At 45.5% G+C, this 19,629-nt stretch overlaps 1 protein-coding gene across 1 annotated transcript in view; it reads left to right on the forward strand.

The window, feature by feature from the left end:
- Positions 1 to 2,375: 2,375 nt before the first annotated feature.
- The window catches only part of LOC142570719 (putative phospholipase B-like 2), a 243,233-nt gene continuing 225,979 nt past the window's right edge, over positions 2,376 to 19,629 (forward strand). The window contains exon 1 of the mRNA XM_075679063.1: positions 2,376 to 2,561. Within this exon, the coding sequence (XP_075535178.1) occupies positions 2,522 to 2,561 (40 nt within the window). The 5' untranslated portion in view covers positions 2,376 to 2,521. The remainder of the gene's footprint in view (positions 2,562 to 19,629) is intronic.

Below are 19,629 nucleotides of genomic sequence, written 5' to 3' on the forward strand. Positions count from 1 at the left end.
CCAAAGGCCACCCGACATCGCAGAATTCCTCGAACAGCAGCGCAGACCGGGCCCATCGCGGCGGCAGTCACGCTCACCCTCACCGCGGCGATATTTCCCTGCTCGCGATACCACCTCGAGGAAGACGCAAGGGCGATCACCAAGTCCACGCCGGGAAAAGTGACGTCAGCGACCTTCCGAGGCGGGGCCGCTGATACTCGACGCCCTGAAGACCTCGTATCGTGCCGACGGCAGAACAACGAAAACACGATGACGCCAGAACCGGCTCCCGCGAACAAGATTTCACTGGACATACCTGTGTTGATCGACGGCAGAAAAATGGGTGCACTTGTAGATAGCGGCGCCGATTACTCTATTCTTAGTGGAATACTGGCGAGCGTTCTGAAAAAAGTTACGTTGCCCTGGACAGGGCACCAGTTCGTACGGCAGGTGGCCACGTCGTCACACCGCTTGGCCTATGCACGGCCAGAGTAGAAATTCGCGGTGCTGCTTTTCTCGCCACTTATCTGGTTCTACGCGAGTGTTCCCGCGATTTAATCCTTTGGATCTGGCGCGAACATATAAAATTATTCATTTACAATGCGCGTTTTGTATCCCACTTAAATTATGGTTTCTTGGTTTGGGGCACTACCACTAAAATAGACATTAATAAAGTATATATGCTTGAAAACAAAGCTGTATGATACATTTCAAACGTAGACTACCTTCTCACACTCAAGAACTGTTTGCTCGATACCAAATATTGCCCAATAATACCGTGTACGAGTATTACATAGCATTAAAATATAAGCGATGTATCCAAAATAACCAGCTAGTTTTCTTGAATTACCCTGCTTCAGACAAATTTTTTCAGAATACTCCTTTCGCAAGAAGGAAATTTGCCACATTTCCTTCTCCCGTACAATGTACGGGCAACAGATGCTCCGACACACCCTGCCCACTGTTCTGATTAAATTATTAACAAGGGTATAATTTCGGAAACATGTTCACTAGTGTAGATGAGAAGTGCATTAATGCTCTTATATCTTCTTTTTGAAAGCCGCGTTTATGTATATTTTCAATCTTGCTGCGACGTATCGTGTGCAATATTATCTTGCTGCGATGAATATCTGTGTTTCTTCTTTTTGACTATCATGCTGTGTTTTTTCTGTTCTTATGCTATGTTCACAAACTCATGTATATACGAGATGGTGTTGTTCTGGCTATTTAAAAAGAGCAACAGCATGTCATTTACTCCTTGCGTGTTCGCTGTATGCCTTGTACAGGGGGGATCGGGCGTCCCTGAAGTGATTCCGATCACTTATTTCCCGGCCCTACCCGCATCGTCAATTTTTGGCGATGTAAATAAACTGCACTTTTACTTTGACTTTAAGCCAGCTTTTTCTTTCAAAGTGACGTCTGTTACAAAAATTTGCTGTAAAATATTTCAAAAAGATTGAACAGTTTATTTCGGCAAAATCAAAGGAAACAAAGGCACCAGATAAAATCAAACAAAAAAGTTGCTACAAAAATTGCTACACTGCTCCCGCGTTTTCTCTTTCAGGGTAGAATTGGTATATCGTTATTCTTTAATGTTCAACGCTTTTGCTAAAAAGCGTCCGTGCCTATACATGTCAACGTCCACGGCACAGGTTAAACACACAACGAGGTCTCTGGTACTATAAAAACAAAACAGCTGTGAACTGCAAGAAATTAACAGTTCGCTTTTTCGGACAAATAACCTATATCTGTTTATCGGAAACTTTGTTTTCAATATGCTCCTTTAGGAATCTAACACATTCGTTGGACGTCCTATAGTGCAGTACGATCGCAATGGCAGTACTTGCGAGTACTGGCATTGCATCCGCACAAGTACTGTTGCAGTGACTGCGAAATTCACGCCCTGAATTAATGCAGGCGTGCGGGAGATACTGTAGTGGCGTCTTTCTGCGTTCTCCCCACCGCAGTAATCGCAGCATAGCTAACGCGACTGCAATGGCAGTGAGCTGCTTTCTCGTAACTGGCAGCTTTCCCCGCCGAATAAACCCGCCTCAAAAGCTGTCCTTTCTCCGACCACCTGATTATTCTCTCTCTCTTTCTCTCTTTCCGCTTACGAAGCCTACATAATTTTTTTTCTTTCTTTACTGGGCCAGAAAGTACGACACGTCGCCATTCAGGTTGCCTTAAGAAAGCGTGGGCATAGAGCGCGCGTCAGGTGCGTACCATCGCTCTTATCCGCCGCCTCTCGAATACGAGCACCACGGAGGGCCTGTCCACATGCGCAAGAAGCAGGGCCAGCCAAGACGTTTTACGACGCCCGCTTCTCGAAAGCACGACGCGCTTTCCTCGGGATATGCGTTTTAAGCGCTCCCAGCCGGCTGCGAGCGAGTAGAGAATCGCGTTGCTTGAGCGACAGATGAACTGGTGGCGGAAGCGCTGCCCACGCTCGCGCAGGGCGGCTATAGCGACTGATGCGCGAAGGAGTGCGCGACCATGGATCCGGCAGTGAAGGTAGCGACCGAGGACACATTTTCTGCGTTTCATGGGAAAGCATTGCCATCCGCAACCGGTGCTTGAAGTAGGTGAGTCGCGCCATGTCTTCGCAATGACTCAACAAAGAAAGCTTCCGTTTATTCGACGATTGTAGTGGGGCAGTGAACCCCTGCAGCACATACGGCGAAACGCCGGGAAACCTGTATGAGCAAAATTATCCATAATCGATAAGTATACTGGCACGTGGATTCGATAAATACAATGGTTGAGTTAAAAATTAAAGAAAAATACTAGAGATCGCTGCGTTACTAACGAGCGCGCACTTCCGCGTTTGAGCTAGTAATTTATTTCTTTATTTGTTGTAGGCATTTGTACAATAACTTAATATACACTGAGACCTTAAGCTCAAGCACTAAATGTTAAAGCTGTTCATGAAGGCATTGTAAATGAGGAATATATGCATAGATAATTGATGAATATTAGTTTAAACACTGCCGAAGCAGGAAATATATACACGCATAATAGATGGCTAACACAAAGCTGATGCATGTAAACGGCAGAATCTGTGCGGGAAAACGTGCTATGAAATCTACTTGTTCTAACCAGTCTCTGAAAGACGCGGAAACAAAAGATTAATGAAACGAGTAGAGCACACATAAAATATACTGGCGCGAATTTGCAAGTGTATATGCGCTTCTCCAGGAAGGAATTCATATGTATGATGATGGTTTGCTGACGTTCAGTGATTTGAACAGTGCCCACACACACACACACACACACACACATATATATATATATGTATATATATATATATATATATATATATATATATATATATATATATATATATATATATATATATATATATATATATATTACCTTGCAACAGCGGTGATGCTTTCCTACTTAGTGAGGCTCTCTACTACAACGTTCTGCTGCTAAAGTGCAAGGATTTTAATGCCGCAAGTATTCTGTCCCTTCACACGCGTCTTTGGTCTGTAAATCTGAATCTACGACTAAGGGGACGTTTATTGCGGTCACTATGCAATGCAAGGTATTCACTAACATTGATCATGAAACGTTAGATATAGTCATTGGCAAATACTCAGTGATGGAGCTGTATTCTTAAAAACATTGTTCTTATCAGTGGCGTAGCCAGAAATTTCGTTCGGGGGGAGGGGGGGGGGGGCTCACGTTGCAGCTCGGCCTTATCCTTAAAGGGAAGCTTTAGCTCGGGTGCTCCTATCTAAAGACATGTAGAAAGAAAACTCGTTTTTCTCGGCAACCACTGCACCAAATGTGATGAGCTTTGTTGCATTTAAAATAAAAACTTAAATTCTAGTGGCTGTTTGTTTCGAATGTTCGATTTAGGTTGTCAATATTTTATTGAAAAGTGGCAAAAATAAAAAAATTTCTGAAAACGAAGCAATGAAGTTTACAACTCTGTAAATCAGCAATGAAAAATTGATATCACAGTTCTGTGAGTTGCACATAACAGTACATCTACAGCGGACAAAATTGATATGTTATACATGAGTCTAAAAAAGTTTTGTATAATGGAAATACGGCTTTTGCAGAACCCTTGTACATAACATAACCAATTCACGTAAGATACAAATAGACATATCTAATTTGTCCACTATGAATGGTGTAATAGAAGCTGTTTACAGAACCGCGATATCTGTTCTTGATGCACAGCTATTAATTTGTAAACTTGGTGCTTCTATTTCTTTTCGAAGTTTCGAATTTTTCAAAATATTATAAACAAAGTTCAGGCCCTAAATCGAAATTCCGCTTCCAACAGACACTAGAAATTAACTTACTCTCTCAAATGCGACAAATTTCATTAAAAGCGATTCAGGAGTTATCTCAGAAAAGCGTTTCTGCGTTTTAGATGTATCTGAATAGGCCGCGTCTGAGTTCAGCCCGAGCTACAGCTTCCTCTTAACCAATTCTCCTAGGGATCAAATACCTGAATAATAACTGCATTGTCATTGCCAAAGATGCTGCAACCGAATTCTGGAACGCTACGCACTGTCAATACAAGTAAAATACGTATTTTTTTTTCATAAAATATTATACTCGTCTGGTGCCAAAAATTATGCCCAACATAACTGATGTCAATGCTTCCATCTTTTTTGCCTATTTAATAAGTAAAGAAAATATCGCACGAACTTAGCAGCAAAGCATTGCATGCCGCTGAAATGAAAAATGTAAAGGCTACGAAATAAACAAGTTGAGGACAAATATGTGAATGAAACTTTGTCATTCAAGATCCTTGTTTACATTCTTGTACATATGCAACCGCCAGTGTAAAATCTCAATGAGGCTGTCATTTGTACCAATGTATTACGCAGGAGCAGCTGTCACCACTCGTGTATTGTGAGTAATTGCACCGAAATTATAGTCGCAACAGAGAGCACGTATAAAAAGCAGTTCTGCAGAATATACGAGGGCGAGTGAAATGAAAGTGAGCCAATGCGAATATATGACAAACGGGGTATTTTAATTAAAAGTAGCCTTCATTTGCGTTTAGACATTTGTCCCATTGACTAACGAGTCGCGTAATTCCCGTCTGACAGAGCTCCTTGGCTTGCTGCTTCAAAACGTCTGCAACTGACTTTCACGTGATCGTCCGAGACGAATCGGGTTCCCTTGAGCTGTTTTTTCGGTTGCCCCAAAATGTGTCTCAGCTGTATGGCGGATGTTGCAGCGTTTCTCGGTTTAACTTTGCCAGTTTTGTATCAACCACATCAGCGACGTGGGGACGGGCATTGTCGTGGAACAAGATGACCCCATTCGTCAATTTTCCACGTAGTGTGTTCTTGATTGCGACACGCAGCCGATTGGGCGTTTCACAATATCGGAAACAATTGATAGTCTCTCAAGATTTTGCAAGTTCTATCAGTAATGGCCCCTGACGATCGAAAAATAAAAGTCAACAACACCTTTCCGGCGGAAATGACGGCCTTTGCTTTCTTTAGGGAGTGGTGAATTCGAATGTTTCCATTATAAGCTTTTCTGTCGTGTTTCAAACTCGTAGTAGCGGCATGATGGTTCGTCTCCGATCAAAATTGCAGGCAAGAAATCGTCACCTTTATTGTGATACCGGATCAGATGGTAAAGGCAGCGCCGAACACCTCCGTATTCTGGCTGTGGTTCAAAATCTTGGGCATCCATTGCGCACACAAGGGCCGATAACCGAGATGTTCATAAATTATGGCGTGAACGGTGACGGTGAACCGAACTATAAGTGATGTTCACACGCTCTGCCAGTTCATCGATGCTTATCCTCCGTTTTTGTGTCATCAGCTCATCAACCTTTGCAATTTTGTTAGGGGTGACTGCACGATGGCTTTGGCCCGGTCTGGGATCGTCTTTGCAACTTTTACGTCCTTCTTTGAACCGTTTGTTCTTATGCTTCACAGTGACCAATGAAATGCAATTTCCAATGCACACGGGAGCCATACGGTGACTAATTTCTTCTTTACAAACACCTTCAGCTGTCAAAAATCTCACGGCACCACGCTGCTCCACTTCTGGAGCGTCCATTACGTCACGCAACCATGTTCGACCCAGTGTATGAGCGCATTACAGAACATTTATCCTCCCACCTGCGTGCCACTTTTGTAAATGAGAGATGCCTGCGCGCGCCGCGCAGGCCTTGCAGATAATGAACAGAACAATAACTGCGCGGGGTGGGTAGGCTCACTTTCATTTGACTCGCCCTCGCACATTAGAAATGCGAAGGTACAATGGCATATACAAATGCGAAGATACAGCTTGATAAAAGGCAAAAAATGTGCCACTGGAAACCCAAGTTCACTGCTCCTATACACAAAACCTCGCAACATGATATATAAACACACGTATAAGTCGCTAATAAATCTACGTATCTAAGAAAAATTCACGCTATATAATGAGTCAAAGATGGCAAATAAACATGTTGCGCAATCAGAGATTCACAGAATCCTAGATCCGGCCCCCATTCCATCCACTCCCCCCGATGTATCTTGCGCGACGGAAAGCGACGCGCTTGCTCCTCACTTTTCTTCCTTGCGCACACAAGACTAAGCCACCATCGTCGGCTCGCCCATTCCCCCCCCACGCCTTCACTCGCACATACAGCACGCGGCGCGCGATCACGACGTTATCGCCCTTGGACTTTATGCGTTACATGAGGGTGACGGCGATGGTAGGAATGCGCCTGGAGTGTCCATATAATTGCTATCGCAATAATATAGTAAGAGTATCCGCAGCTGAAGCGTCCCATGGCCCATTACTTTCCGCAAAAGAAGTAACAAAATAGAACTTTCACCATGGGACAATTCGGTGCGCCGTAACAACGTTTCTTCTTTTCCTTTTATGGGACTCGGGCACCGTAATGAGTAAAAAAAACGCATGGTATGTTGGTCCCAATCGAATGCCTACTTTGGGCAACTAACGTGGCTATTAAATGAATATCGAAGAAAACCGAGACCCTTGGTCCACCAAGAACAATGCGCATACTGCTGGGTATTCTACCCCGGCGAGACAAGACTTTCTGGAGAGGTTGCTCTCAAGCGACCATGGTGCAATCCGTCGAGTCCCCACAGTGATGGCGGCGAGCGACCATTGTTTCTTTTTATCGTCTGCTAGCTAGAAAGCGTCGAAAACTGCCAGACGAAAATGTACTCGGCCAGAGAAAACCGCACGCGCACCGAAGTGCGATGCGCAGTGGTCGGGGCCACACGAGAAAAACGCATGCGCTCTGGCTGGCTGTGGCAGCCCGCGGGTAGGGGAGCGACAACAAAGAAATTGAATAGGCTCAATGCGTCCTCGCGATTAAATGTCAAAGTAGAAAAAAAAATAAAAACGTAGTTACCTTGGCTGGATTTAGTGTCTCCACTTGGCGCAGGTGAAAAAAAAAAAGTTGATAGTATTTCATGTGACATGACAGCACGAATTAACCACCACAACGCTTAGTCTCATCGGGCCTCGCTGCAGGCTTTGTCAACTTGTCTGACAGTGTGTAGATTTGGCTTGTCTCGTTGTATGGCCTGATGTATGACTTTGGAAAAGTTAATGCACTTTAGCGTCAAATATTTATGGGAACATTAAGCTTACAAAGTTCCTTAATTGAAAAACTAAAGCACACGTTTGGAAATGTCAATGCACCTTTCACATCAGAAGTTTATGAGAACTTTGTACCCACAAACCTTCGGAATTGACATCCACGCGCTCCGTAGATTCCATGATAGAGTGTAGATTCCGCGGCCTGCGCGAGATGCCGCGGCCACGGTTCGAGAAAGGACGTCCTTGAAACTTTGTGCTCGGATGGGGCTGCTTGCGTTATGTGACTCCTGGTGCATGGGAGTTGCCGCGAAATCCAGCCCGAGTTGGCAATTTTCGCGGTGAAATGGCTTTTCGAGCGCGAAAAAGACGTTCTAGACAAAACCCAGAATAATTTCCGGCGCCGGGAGTTGCTTTTGTCGGCGGTGCATGGACATCACGAAAAGATTTCGGGGGGGGGGGTGCTGGAAGCTCCATAAGACCCCCCCCCCCCTGCTACGCACCTGGTCGTGGACTTCAGGAGGTGGGCGTGGTGAGCAACCCATATATATGGTTGATAAGTATGCTTTGCCTACGGCGACGGTTTGGTGCCCGGAACCAAAATATGCTTTAACCTACTGAACTTTAATGCGTAGGATTTTTTTGCTAGATGCCAGATGTCATCTTTTGCTGTGTTCTGTTCGTCCTTACGTTTCATGTCCCATAGAGTTCGTCGCAAAACATCTGCACCACCCACTATAGGCTCGAATGGGCGAATTTCAGTGAACACAATATTTATCTACGCTTACCGCCTCCCGCTTGTGGGCGCACGAATCTCCAACGCGATATCTTGTCAGCCAGCATGGCCGTTATATTTAGTGCACGTATTTGCCTAAAATTCGTCCTGCTCGCTTCAAATGGCTTCGTAAACTCATCATTTTACACTCAGTATGGTTTTATAAACAATTAAATAAACACCCTTCAAATTGTCCAACGGCATGATTCGCAAACAGAACAGCTAGTACAGAAGCCCGATATTGAAGCCATAATGCCACGGACACACTTCAATATTGGTTTCCAGAAATTCGGCAGATATATCGATACGAACGGCTGCCATCAGCTTACAATATTCACTTTCCCACCCCTGCGCTTTTAGCTCGCTCTTAAGTTTAGGAAACTCCTTTTGACACGAGAATCCATCAATAACAACACTTAATCGTCGTAACCTGATTTCTAAAACATGGTTTTTTAAGTTGAAGCTTCTTTCTCACAGAGAAAAAAGCACAGGATACAAAGCTGCACACAAAGCAGCTTGACGTGGCGCGGATCACACCTTCACGTAGTTTACTCACACTTTCAGCAAAGTAAGAGTCTACTCGTCGGGATTTATATTCCTTAGGTACATGAAGTTTCTCCAGATGCTGTGAAGGCGGAGAAGAATGAACATGTCGTAAGCTATACTGTCTTGCCCATTATCTAGGTAACGACACCATGGACACATGCATGAACAAGCGGCATGGAACGTCTTTATGAATGTCCCGCCGGCAAGCGAGAAGGTTGAGACGATTGGTGCGATTCCGTTTGGCCTTACCGAAGCGTAGGCCTCTGACGCAGGCAACAGCTTCCGCGGGCAATGTACACGCGGGAAACGCAAACAAGCAAAGAACTGCCTCTGCAAGAACAGAGATTGAATTGGGCGCGCTAGAACCCAGGCTAACCTGTTGGAGGGCGAATTATGATAGAAAAAAAGTTTGCGATATTTTATCCCGTGAACACGGGTTACGCACAAGCATATGGGTGCTGTTGCCTTTTAGTGCATTGCTTGTAGCATGCTTTTAAAATTTTTTGGTTGTGCATAAGTGTGTGTAAAATGGCGGCTTTATGGAGGTTCATTTTTTATTCTGAATGCCATATTGGCCCCCATTGCAGAGAAGCCACCGGTTTAGCTTATTTGCATAAACGGTATCCGGGGGAATATCAGTCGCTGCGCAGCCAAGTAGAGTTTGGGCGAGCGAGGTGGCTTGGGCGGATATATGTACCCGTTGAAAGTGGGGAAAGATGGGACCTCACCTTTCCGGGGCGAGCCTTCGCAGGTGCTGGAATCTTTGAAGGCTGTTAACGTCAGCCTCAGGAAGCTCTTGCTCCAGCATGGGAACTCACGCCTCGTTGACGTTACCGTTGTCACGCAGATGTCAGAGACGCTCACACACAGAGAAAGCGTACCCAAACGGGTTATCGATGAAATTCCTCTGAAATATTTTGGTGGCGGCCGCGTGAAGGCGGCCATTCTGTTCGGCCTTGCGCTTCGCTCAAGGCTCTCCAATTGCTTTCTAAACGGGTGTACTTTGCCTGATAAACGCGCATTGTCGCAAGCCGCCTAGCACGTTTCTTGGGAGTTTCCTGGGTGCACCAAGCCCGCGCCTTTCGCCACACTTATTCAGCTCGTGCTCCGTGCTTGGCGATGACTAAGGGTACGGTTGACTCGCGCTAGGCTTACCACCACTTGCCTCGCTGCTCTGTCCTTCTCGCTCGTAACTCGGCCTCTAAATCACGAGACGAATCCCGCTACGTCCCTAAGCACATGGGACTCGTAGTAACTGCCAGAGGAGGTCAACGCAAGTGTTGCCAGGTGAAACGAGACGGCGTATCCCAACGCTAAAGCAATTGTAGTCCAAATGTAGCCAAACACAATGAAGAGCAAAAAATTTGTTGCCAAATATAGCAGTGTTCATTTGCAGTGTTATTTGCAAATGCATTTTCACGTTCGACTGCGGCAACCCTTTTTTGCACAACAGATCGTAACGAAATGTCCCTGAAGCCATGACGGTGAACCCTTGACAGAATGTGCGTTGATAATTTGTAAGTACCGCCACTCGTTAACCTCTTCCGCTGCCGCGTGACCTCCTTTCCTACTCCTCGCCCTTGCGCATCACTGCTCTTGCAGTGGGAACGAATTTGCGCCCGCTTTTCTGCGCGACAGTTGGTCTCCTTGCCGCTGCCCTTGGAAACGTGCCGATCTTGCCTTTTGCTTGTTTTTCTTTTTAATTTGTTCCATTTTTCTCCTTAGCTCGCTTGGCTCGGCGTCACGAGCGTTGCACGCTTTGTTTCCTGCGGTGTTTGGTTAAAAATAAGCCGTGCTGTAGCGCATATAACTGCAGCAAGAAGCCAGAAGATGGTTATGCACTTTTTGTGATACGACAATCAAAACATGACGCAATGCTCAAAAAGCAGGGGCCGCACAACATTGGCCGAAAGAATGTTGCTCCGACAAAGAGCAGTGTTGGTTGCAACGTAAGGCGCCTTTCTTATTGCTCGTATCAACGCATCCCCTAATTCATCTTTCTTTTTTTAGTCTTCCAGCCTGCGCATCACCGTTCTTGCTACGACAATTTGTATGTTGCAAAAGAATGGGGTTGTTCTCAGTATGCTGAATATTCTGCTGGCACTCCATCACCTCGCGTGTCGTCAACTATTATTCAGTCGGAAATGCAGCACTATAGGTTCTGCTTTCCGCTGTGAACAATGATGTTCGTAGATACAGCCTCTCAATGGCGCGTTTCGTGATTCTTAGGATGCGTGACCTGTTTTACGGAAAATCGAAATAGAGGCTCATAGAGCAGCTTCTTTCCAGCTTAGATTGATGGGCGCGGCACTCATTAGATAATATGAATGCAGGCCCTGAAAGAAATACGTGGAATGTACACCCGTGGCATAGCGGGTGATGAGCTCTAGCTAGTCTGCATTGCATTCTTTAATGCCTATGCATTCTTTGGCGAGCACTTCAGCCCTGTCATGCGAAAATTGTAATGCCTTCTATCTTCAAAAAAGGAATAATTTGCAACCGCAAGACCTTTAATTGTTATAATAATGTAAACGTAGTTTATTGGTAGCATTATAAGCGATAAAAAATTTAACTCCTAGAAAATAAAGAGAAATCCTACAGAGACACATGGGCCCCTTAGAAAATACATGATGAAATTTATAGTAGGGTGTGGACCAACTGCCAACTGAAATTTGAGGGTAGGCCAAATTAATATTGGATGTTGGCCAACATAAACTTGGGGATAAGCCAAGTTGACAACTGGGGGTGGGCCAAATGGTATTGGGGGGTGGGCCAACTTAAATTTGCGTGTTGGAGTTCATTTCTTTTCCCTTTATCCTCTGCTAGCTTGTTAGGGTGTTTAAGGTCCGAAGTCGGCGCCCCTCGATGAATCAAGCGCACGGCAGCACGAGAAGGAAGAGCCGTTTTCCATCAAACGCCAAGGCGTCTTTCTGGGTCCAAGTCCGAACCACCGCTCTTTTCTACACAGCCAAAACATGACCTTTTAAGCCCTCACTTGCACAGAAGAGTCATAAACCAGCCAATCACACATGCGGGTTCACACCATTGCAACCAATATCACAATAACGTTCCTCACGCACACGGTGTTGGTGGGAACAGTGGCACACTGTACAACACGCAAGGGAATAAGTTTGCTCAAAGACACGTGTCATCTCCCTGTCCCCTACGTTAGGCTCCGAGTATCGACCTTGATGTCATCCCCATTTCTCTTGCAAGCGGCCGCCACGCAAGCTGCGAAAATGTTTCCGCTAGTCCACGGCTCATTGACGGCATGTCTGCCGGACAGTGGGCTGCCGTGCTCGTACTAAGAAAAGTCGGTCCCCAGTGCAGCTGTGGGCCGGTTTGCTTGAACGCTTCAAACACTGTAATTGGGACCCGATGGCGATCGCACACAAAAACATTCATCGGTTTTAGCCGGCTAAGTGGTCGTAAAAATACCGCTGTTTTCACAAGACATTCTCAAAAGGCGCGCGCGGATGCTAAACAATGACACTCAAACCGGATGGGTATGTGTCGCGTCGCCTACTTTCCGCGACTACGCGCTCCCGACTGGTGGCGAGGCCCACAAACAAAGCGCAGTCATGACCGAGATGGACAACGGGGCATGTGGGAAGCGCATCGGTGTTAGCGGTGGCGGTGACCTAGAGCACACCCCTCCCACTTTACGTCCGTCTTCCAGAACGCTGCCAGTCAGCTTGCACCGTCTTCCTTTTTATTCCGAGCGAGGGTGAAGACTTGACTGCTATCTACGGCGCAACTACTCAACCGTACTTCTTTCCGCGCATGGGCTTCTCGCGTATCCCCTCTTCGCGGAACCAACCCGCGTCCTTCGTTTCCAGTCACTGGCCGATACAATGGCGTCTGAAATCGTTCTGCGCTTTGCTGTACTGCACATAAACTGGGCAAACACAACAACATAAACTCGATAACCTCAAAGTGACTGTTGGTCAACTTAAATTTGGTGATAGGCCAAGTTCAAGAGGGTGGGATCACTTGAAATATGGGGGTAGGCAAATTTGAAGTTTTGGGGTGGGCTATCTTAAATTTAGGGATAAGCCAAGTTAAAATCAAGGGGTTCGCCAACTTGAACTTTCGACTCGCCCAAACGTAAGTTTGGGCACGGTCTAATTCGAAATTTGGAGTTGGGCCAACTTGAAATTCGGGGCATGCTTATGCATATTTAAACAACTCCAGTGCAGTTTCTGCATTATTTTTAGTTCTCGAATTTGCCTGGGTTGCTTAGTGGTTATGGTGTTGGGCTGCTAAGCACGAGGTCGCCGCATCGAATCCTGGTTACGGCGGCCGCATTTCGATGAGGGAGAAATGACAGAACACCCTAGGTATATTTTGTGGAGCAAAATACCTGTCTTGATAAGTGACAAAAGAAAAGTCAGTGCAGCACCAAACTACCAACGGTTTAATGAGAACTAGAAAAAACGTATAGAAGAAAAGACAACTTACGCTCATGCGCAGGGAGTCAAGGTGTGACAGAACCACATGGGCATGATAACATATCTTGGATTGGAAGTTGTTCTGGAAGTTGGAACCTTGGAAGTTGTCTTTTCTTCTATACGTTTTTTTCTGGCTGTCAATAAACAGTTGGTAGTTTGGCGCGTCACTGTCTTCCTTTCTTCTGTACCTTTTCAAGAAATGTAATGTTACGAAAGATGTTTATTTACAGAGTGAAAGGTCCGAGAGGAAGCTACAGGCCAGACCCAGCCGGCGCAGAGTACCCCGAGATCACGCGCGCACTCTACTTCTTTCGCTGCCTCAGTCGCGCAGTGCTGCGACAGTATTTTGCGCTACTAAGTATACCTAGGAAACCTAAGCATCAACTTGCCCAAGAAGTCCTTTTGGACCCAACACCCGTCACTTTGATTTGGGTGCATGTTAAAGAACCTCACGGTGTCGAAATTTCTCGAGTCCCCCACTAAGGCGTGATTGATAATGAAAAGTGGGTTTGCACGTAAGACTCCATAATTAAAAAATTTTCTTGAATTTCCTTTCAATTGGGCTGCCACGCACGCATGAGTGGGAGTCGATTAGTATTTGCCTTTCTCACGGATACAAGCAATGCGCAGGCGGTGTTCACACGATCGCGCACGCTTGCTCGCACTAAAATTACGCAACGGTCCTATTCAGTTAGAGAAAACAGCGTAAAAGCTACTTGCTCATTGAGAAAGCACATGGACGGACGATGCACGCGCGACTAAGTCGTTATACGAAGGCGTGCTCAATATAATACCTGCGGTGCACATACACACACAGGCAAAAAAAGAAAAGCCAAACACAGAGGATCTCCCAAAAGCAATACTAGATCTCGCGCAAATTGGGAGGAGGTGCGCGCATAGACGTAATGGCGGTGTTGTTGAGAGCCCAACCGTGAAGCTTCTCTCTCACGATGATGCGGATGGGTGCTCGCAGCACAAAGCAAAGCATCATATTATGTGGCAGAAAAAAATGTTTGGTGTATAGACCACGCCTAAAAGCTCTTTTTACATTAGTATAGCCCATTCATAAAGGTTTAGCAAGAAATGTACTTCCGTGTAAACGTTACCTTCAGCATTCTTGGTGCTGTTATCGCCATTTTTCAAACTTTTCTTCAACATTGCGGTGCGCAACTGTCCCAAGACCATGCGCCTCCATCGAATAGTACGGCTCGTCAGCGGGGACCAATGAGAAACAGCGAGCCGTGTGCAGCGCGCGCCGCTTCCGCGCGTGGACAATGGGGGAGGAAAATGCCGCGGGGAGGAGAGCGTCGCTCTTTTGAAATTATCTAGGGGCTTCGCCTTGACATCGGTAACAGCGACATCATGCTTACACACAGAACACGTTTTGCTTGGTCTGAGAAGGCAGAAGCTCTCATGTTCTAGCGAATCGCTGCAGATGCGAGAAAAATCGACCAAGGTTGTAGAAAAACAACTGTGATACCCACACTCCGGAAGACGATGAGCAAAACGAGAACAAGGTGACAGCAGGAGCCAACGTTTCGACAAGTGGACTTGCCTTCTTCAACGCGACGTATGGGGTGCTATAACCTACAACTATTCCAAAATTTTCTATTCAAATTCTGCAATCAGCGCTCCGTGATTGGTGAAAAACTTTTTTGGACCACCCCATCACCTGTCTTTCACGCGACGTCACGAAAACCGCGATAGCTCCCCATCTGATGCGACGTTACACAATCATTATGTATGATTTCACCGAACAAATGAAAAATAATAATTTCTGATTCGACGCCTTTTGGCGATTAGCCTTGGTGTATTGGCCAATAATTTTCGGGTGGCACCCACATGACCTGCCTGTCACGCGACGCTACAAAACTGCAAAAACTCACCGCGTCAAAGTTATTTGTACGCGTTAAAGATGCATTAATATGCCGAGCAAAACTGAATTTTCTTCTGAATTGCTGCACGCTGGCCCATCCCGAAAGGAATAAAAGTTGTCTGCCACCAATCGCCCAGGCACTGGCTACCGGCACTTGCCGGAGAGCATGGGTTTATTTGTGTGTTATAAAACTTTTTGCGTCACCGTGTAACGTATTCGAGCACTTTCGGCACGTATACAACCTCGTTCTGCGAATTATTCTTTGCTGAGAATCCGTTTTAGCGTCATTCTTAAGCTCCCCTTGCGTGCCACCGCGATAGTGGACGAGCCACCGTAAGTTAAGTAAGGGAAAGCCGACCAATCCCAGACGCTGGCACCATCCTTCCCATCCAACCGGATCGGAAGGATGGTGCCAATTTTCAGTGCTGTGGCTCGGCCCTATTGAATCCCTCTCCACTTGAGCGTGCTCCCCACCTCTTGCGAGCCAATTAGATAAGACAAGCCGTTCTCTGTAGGCAATGTTACTCGTTTTTCAAGCAAACAAAAGTGACCTCCTATGAACAAGGAGAGCGTTAGATTGGTCCGTTGAGACAACCCTGCGGGTGACCGCCCGATGCTTGCGTCGGCGGTTACGCAAATTTGACGTCAGGAGATTGGAATATTAGCATATTGGAATCGTTTTACTTTATAGGGTCCATGCTTTCCTCGCCGCAGTATATATAGGTGCGGTTCTTCTGAAGGGGAAAGGGTGTAAGGCGGGTGGGTGCGGCAACGAGCGAAGGTGTGTCAGTGTATCTAATTGAGAGTAAAGGAGCGCTGTGCACAAGGCTAGTGACCCGGCCGTCTTTCAAGCACGTGTCAACGCTTGCGTGTTGACCGGCGTGTCAACGACATATGACACGTCGGCTGAAAAAAAAAGGAAAGGAGCAAAAAAGAAGGCTAAGGAGCCAAACTAATTATTTTTGTCTATAGCTTGAAATTTAGCATAGCGAATAGATTCTAAGGCTCCCTTTGAAACGTTTATGCCTATTGGTTGCAATGTCTTGAATTTGTGGATATGGTACGATTCTCTGTATTTTCTTTCTCGTTCGGAACGGGAATTTGAATGTAAGATGTAGAGATTAACTTCATCAAAGTTATCACCTGGTTAGTTGAAATGCTCGGCGACGGCTTTGAGAAGGTTTTTAGCTGTGTCCGCGCGATGTCTGTTTAATTTGAAGTTCATTGCTTGTCCTGTTTCACCGATATATTGTTTCAATACGGAAGGAACATTGAAGCATATAAATCGCATCCGATCTTGTACAAGTGGCGCTAGATTTGACTTCGTGTGTATAACTATTTGCGGTGCTTTTATTTTAATGTCACTTTGGAGGTGCCTGCAGGTTATGCACCTGGGGCGACAAGATGCTTTTATTGCGGGGGAGTGCTGTCGGCTGATTTTGCGTGCACTAACATGTCTTTAATGCTCCTGTTGCGGCGATAGGTAAACCTAGGTACATCCGGGAACGCTCTTGACAGACGCTCGTTACTTGATAACAATGGGTGGAATTTCCGTAGGATGTTGTTTATGTTTGGGAGTGCGTAAGAATACATTGTTATAAAGGGCGGCGGACTGTCAGATTCTGCTGTGGGGTTTTTCTTTGCTAATTCCGACTGTCTCTCTAATCTTGATGCGGTATCGTAAGCTCTATTGAGAGCAACTTTGGGATTGTTTCTTTCTGCTAGCGTAGTTTTAAGGTCATTTAGGTGGTGGATAATAATCGTGGTCTTCGCTGCAAATTCTTGTTATTCGTTCCGCTTCGCCGACAAAAATTTCTTGCTTGCAGTGTTGCGGGTGATGACTGTTGTAGTCTAAATATTGCTGGCTATCCGTAGGCTTCAGGTAAAGGGTCGTTCCCAGTATTCCGTTTTCTATGTAGACCGTAGTGTCCAGGAACTAGATATGACTAGGAGAGTGGTGAGCAGTAAGTTTAATACCCGGGTTAAAGCGGTTGAAATGGCTAATTATATTGGTTAAGGCGCTTGTGCCGTGTTTCCATATTATAAATATGTCATTGTAACGAAAATAGGTGTGGGCTTTCAAATGGTAGGATTTAAACAGATCTGCTTCAAGCTTTCCCATAAAAATGTTCGCATACATAGGAGCGAATGGTCTACCCATGCTAGTGCCCAAAGTTTGCAGGTAGTGAATAGAATCGAATTCGAAATAGTTGAGCGTGAGAACTAACCTAATGAGCAACAGGTAAACTTCAGGAGCGTGCGCTTGGAAGAAGACAAGTCCACTTGTCGAAACGTTGGCTCCTGCTTTCAGCTTGTTCTCGTCTTGCTCATCGTCTTGAATTTCCACCTCCCGCCTTCCCCGTGTTTTCCACATTCCGCAAGGCTGGTTGCCGCGAGGGCACGATTCTCCGCTACAGGTGTCACAGTAAACACAAATTTAACCAATAAGCTTTCTCTCAAGCCTTTAGCATTACATTTATTATATGAAAGATACCACGGTAATATTATTTTTAGTTATACACAGTAATAATAATACGGACTCTGCTTTTTACCTTTCGTGAACGGCAACTATTTTTCAGCATCATGCGCCTAGGGTAGCCCCAGGCGCTCCAGCTGATTATATTCAAGCCACGGTGGAAGCTACAACTTCTCTTTTCTGGGCTTCCATCGCTTGCACAGATCCCACTTCACAGCAGCGTTAAATCTTGCCATGAAGCGGTCATCTGGCCCCAATTTTTCGCAGCATCCCCCATACCTGTGTAAAAAAAACTACTAACTTTTTTCTTATACGCTAAGTTCTTCAGCTCTGCGTGAGACTAACAACTACACATCCTTAGGTGTTACTTTGAATTCCACATTGTCGTGAAACATGCACATTAATGATATTTGTTTTTCTGCTTTCCGCAAACTCTGTTTCCTAAGATACAAACTGAAAAATACCCCTCCTAATGTGCAATTACTGTGTTATTTTTCATTTATTAGACCAAAGTTAGAGTATGCATGTATATCATGAGATCCTTACACTAAGTCAAATATCGCGCGTCTGGAAAAAATACAGAGAAATGCAGTTAGGCTTATATTTGATGAATTCGCAAGACTGGACTCTTTCTCTGAAATTTTGACAGAAAATTTCATACACACTCTTGAATCACGCCGAAAGCTGCTAAAGCTTGAGTTCCTTTCCCTTCTCAACAACAGGCTTGAAACGAAACCATCGACTTACATAACGCCTACTATAACACGGCACACAAGACAGCATCATCAGAACTCACTTACACCCTATTATGCTCAAACTGACACGTTTAAATTTAACTTTTTTCCCAGAATAATATCAGACAGGAACGACAGTTTACAGACACAGTGTGACTAAAAAGTTTGTAAATTTGTACTTGCTTGTCCCTAATTTGTTCTCTTTTGTCTGTATGCATTGTATTGCCCCTCTGCTTGGACGGAAAGGTTTATATTATGTGCTAAATAAATAAAATAAATAAATAAAACTCCTTGAGGCCACACCGAACGTGGAAAATTATGTCTAATGCTGGCGTTGCCAGCCTATTTCTGTGATCCGTCTTAGCCAGGGAAGCCAGGCTACAAACCCGCTATACAGCAGCGTTCGACACAGGCAGGCAAAGGATTGGGAAATTCGATTTCGGAAAGTTTGGAAAGAGTCTCACTAGCAGCTCCTCTTTTTGTTTTCACAGTGGTACGCCGGCATTCCACCAAATTTTAATTAACAGTGAGAGATTGAAGCTTCGCCTGCAGAACTCCGTACTCCATTTGACTGTTGGATTTGTCGCCTGTTGGTTTGGAAGCTGACAGAACTTTTAGAAACTTGGAAAATGGCTTGTGGCGAACATAGCTTCGGCTTAGACATTTGAAGTTTTCGAACAACTCCAAGTTCTCTGGAAGCATCTATACGAGGGATTTGATGCATGCCACTGCACATGTGCGACAGCCGTCTAACATGCTGTCCTCAGGCTCCGCGAGCGAGCTGTTATGAAAAGCGTTCAAATCACGCTTACAAGAGCACAGGCGCGTAGGTGAAGCAATAGCCCTTCCTAGCCAGCGGTTGGAGACGCGTGTTCGCCAAGTGCTTTGACAGCATCGACCATGCAAGGAGGTCCATGTCATGGAAGAGTTTACACGGGTCCGCGCTCTGATTGAAACAGTTTGTTGGCCCCGTCGACCTTCATTACTATCGGCTGAACAAATGCATGTTCAAATATTCCCTTTCATCCTTTAAGATTTCATGCAACAACAGTGCTGTATACCACCCCTCTGTCAAATGAACTATCTGAAAGTGCAATTTCAGCTCGTTGCACTGCTCAAGGATCCGACTCAGAGGCCGCGACACTCAAACACCTCGTGCTAGACATTCTGTGGTGTTTAGGTGGGTTACTAGTATTAATTGAAACATAAATCAATCGCTATTGCTCCTGCCTCTTGGGCGCGTACAA

The sequence above is a fragment of the Dermacentor variabilis genome, chromosome 2, assembly GCF_050947875.1.
Source record: "Dermacentor variabilis isolate Ectoservices chromosome 2, ASM5094787v1, whole genome shotgun sequence".
In the NCBI taxonomy this organism is placed as follows: Eukaryota; Metazoa; Arthropoda; class Arachnida; order Ixodida; family Ixodidae; genus Dermacentor; species Dermacentor variabilis.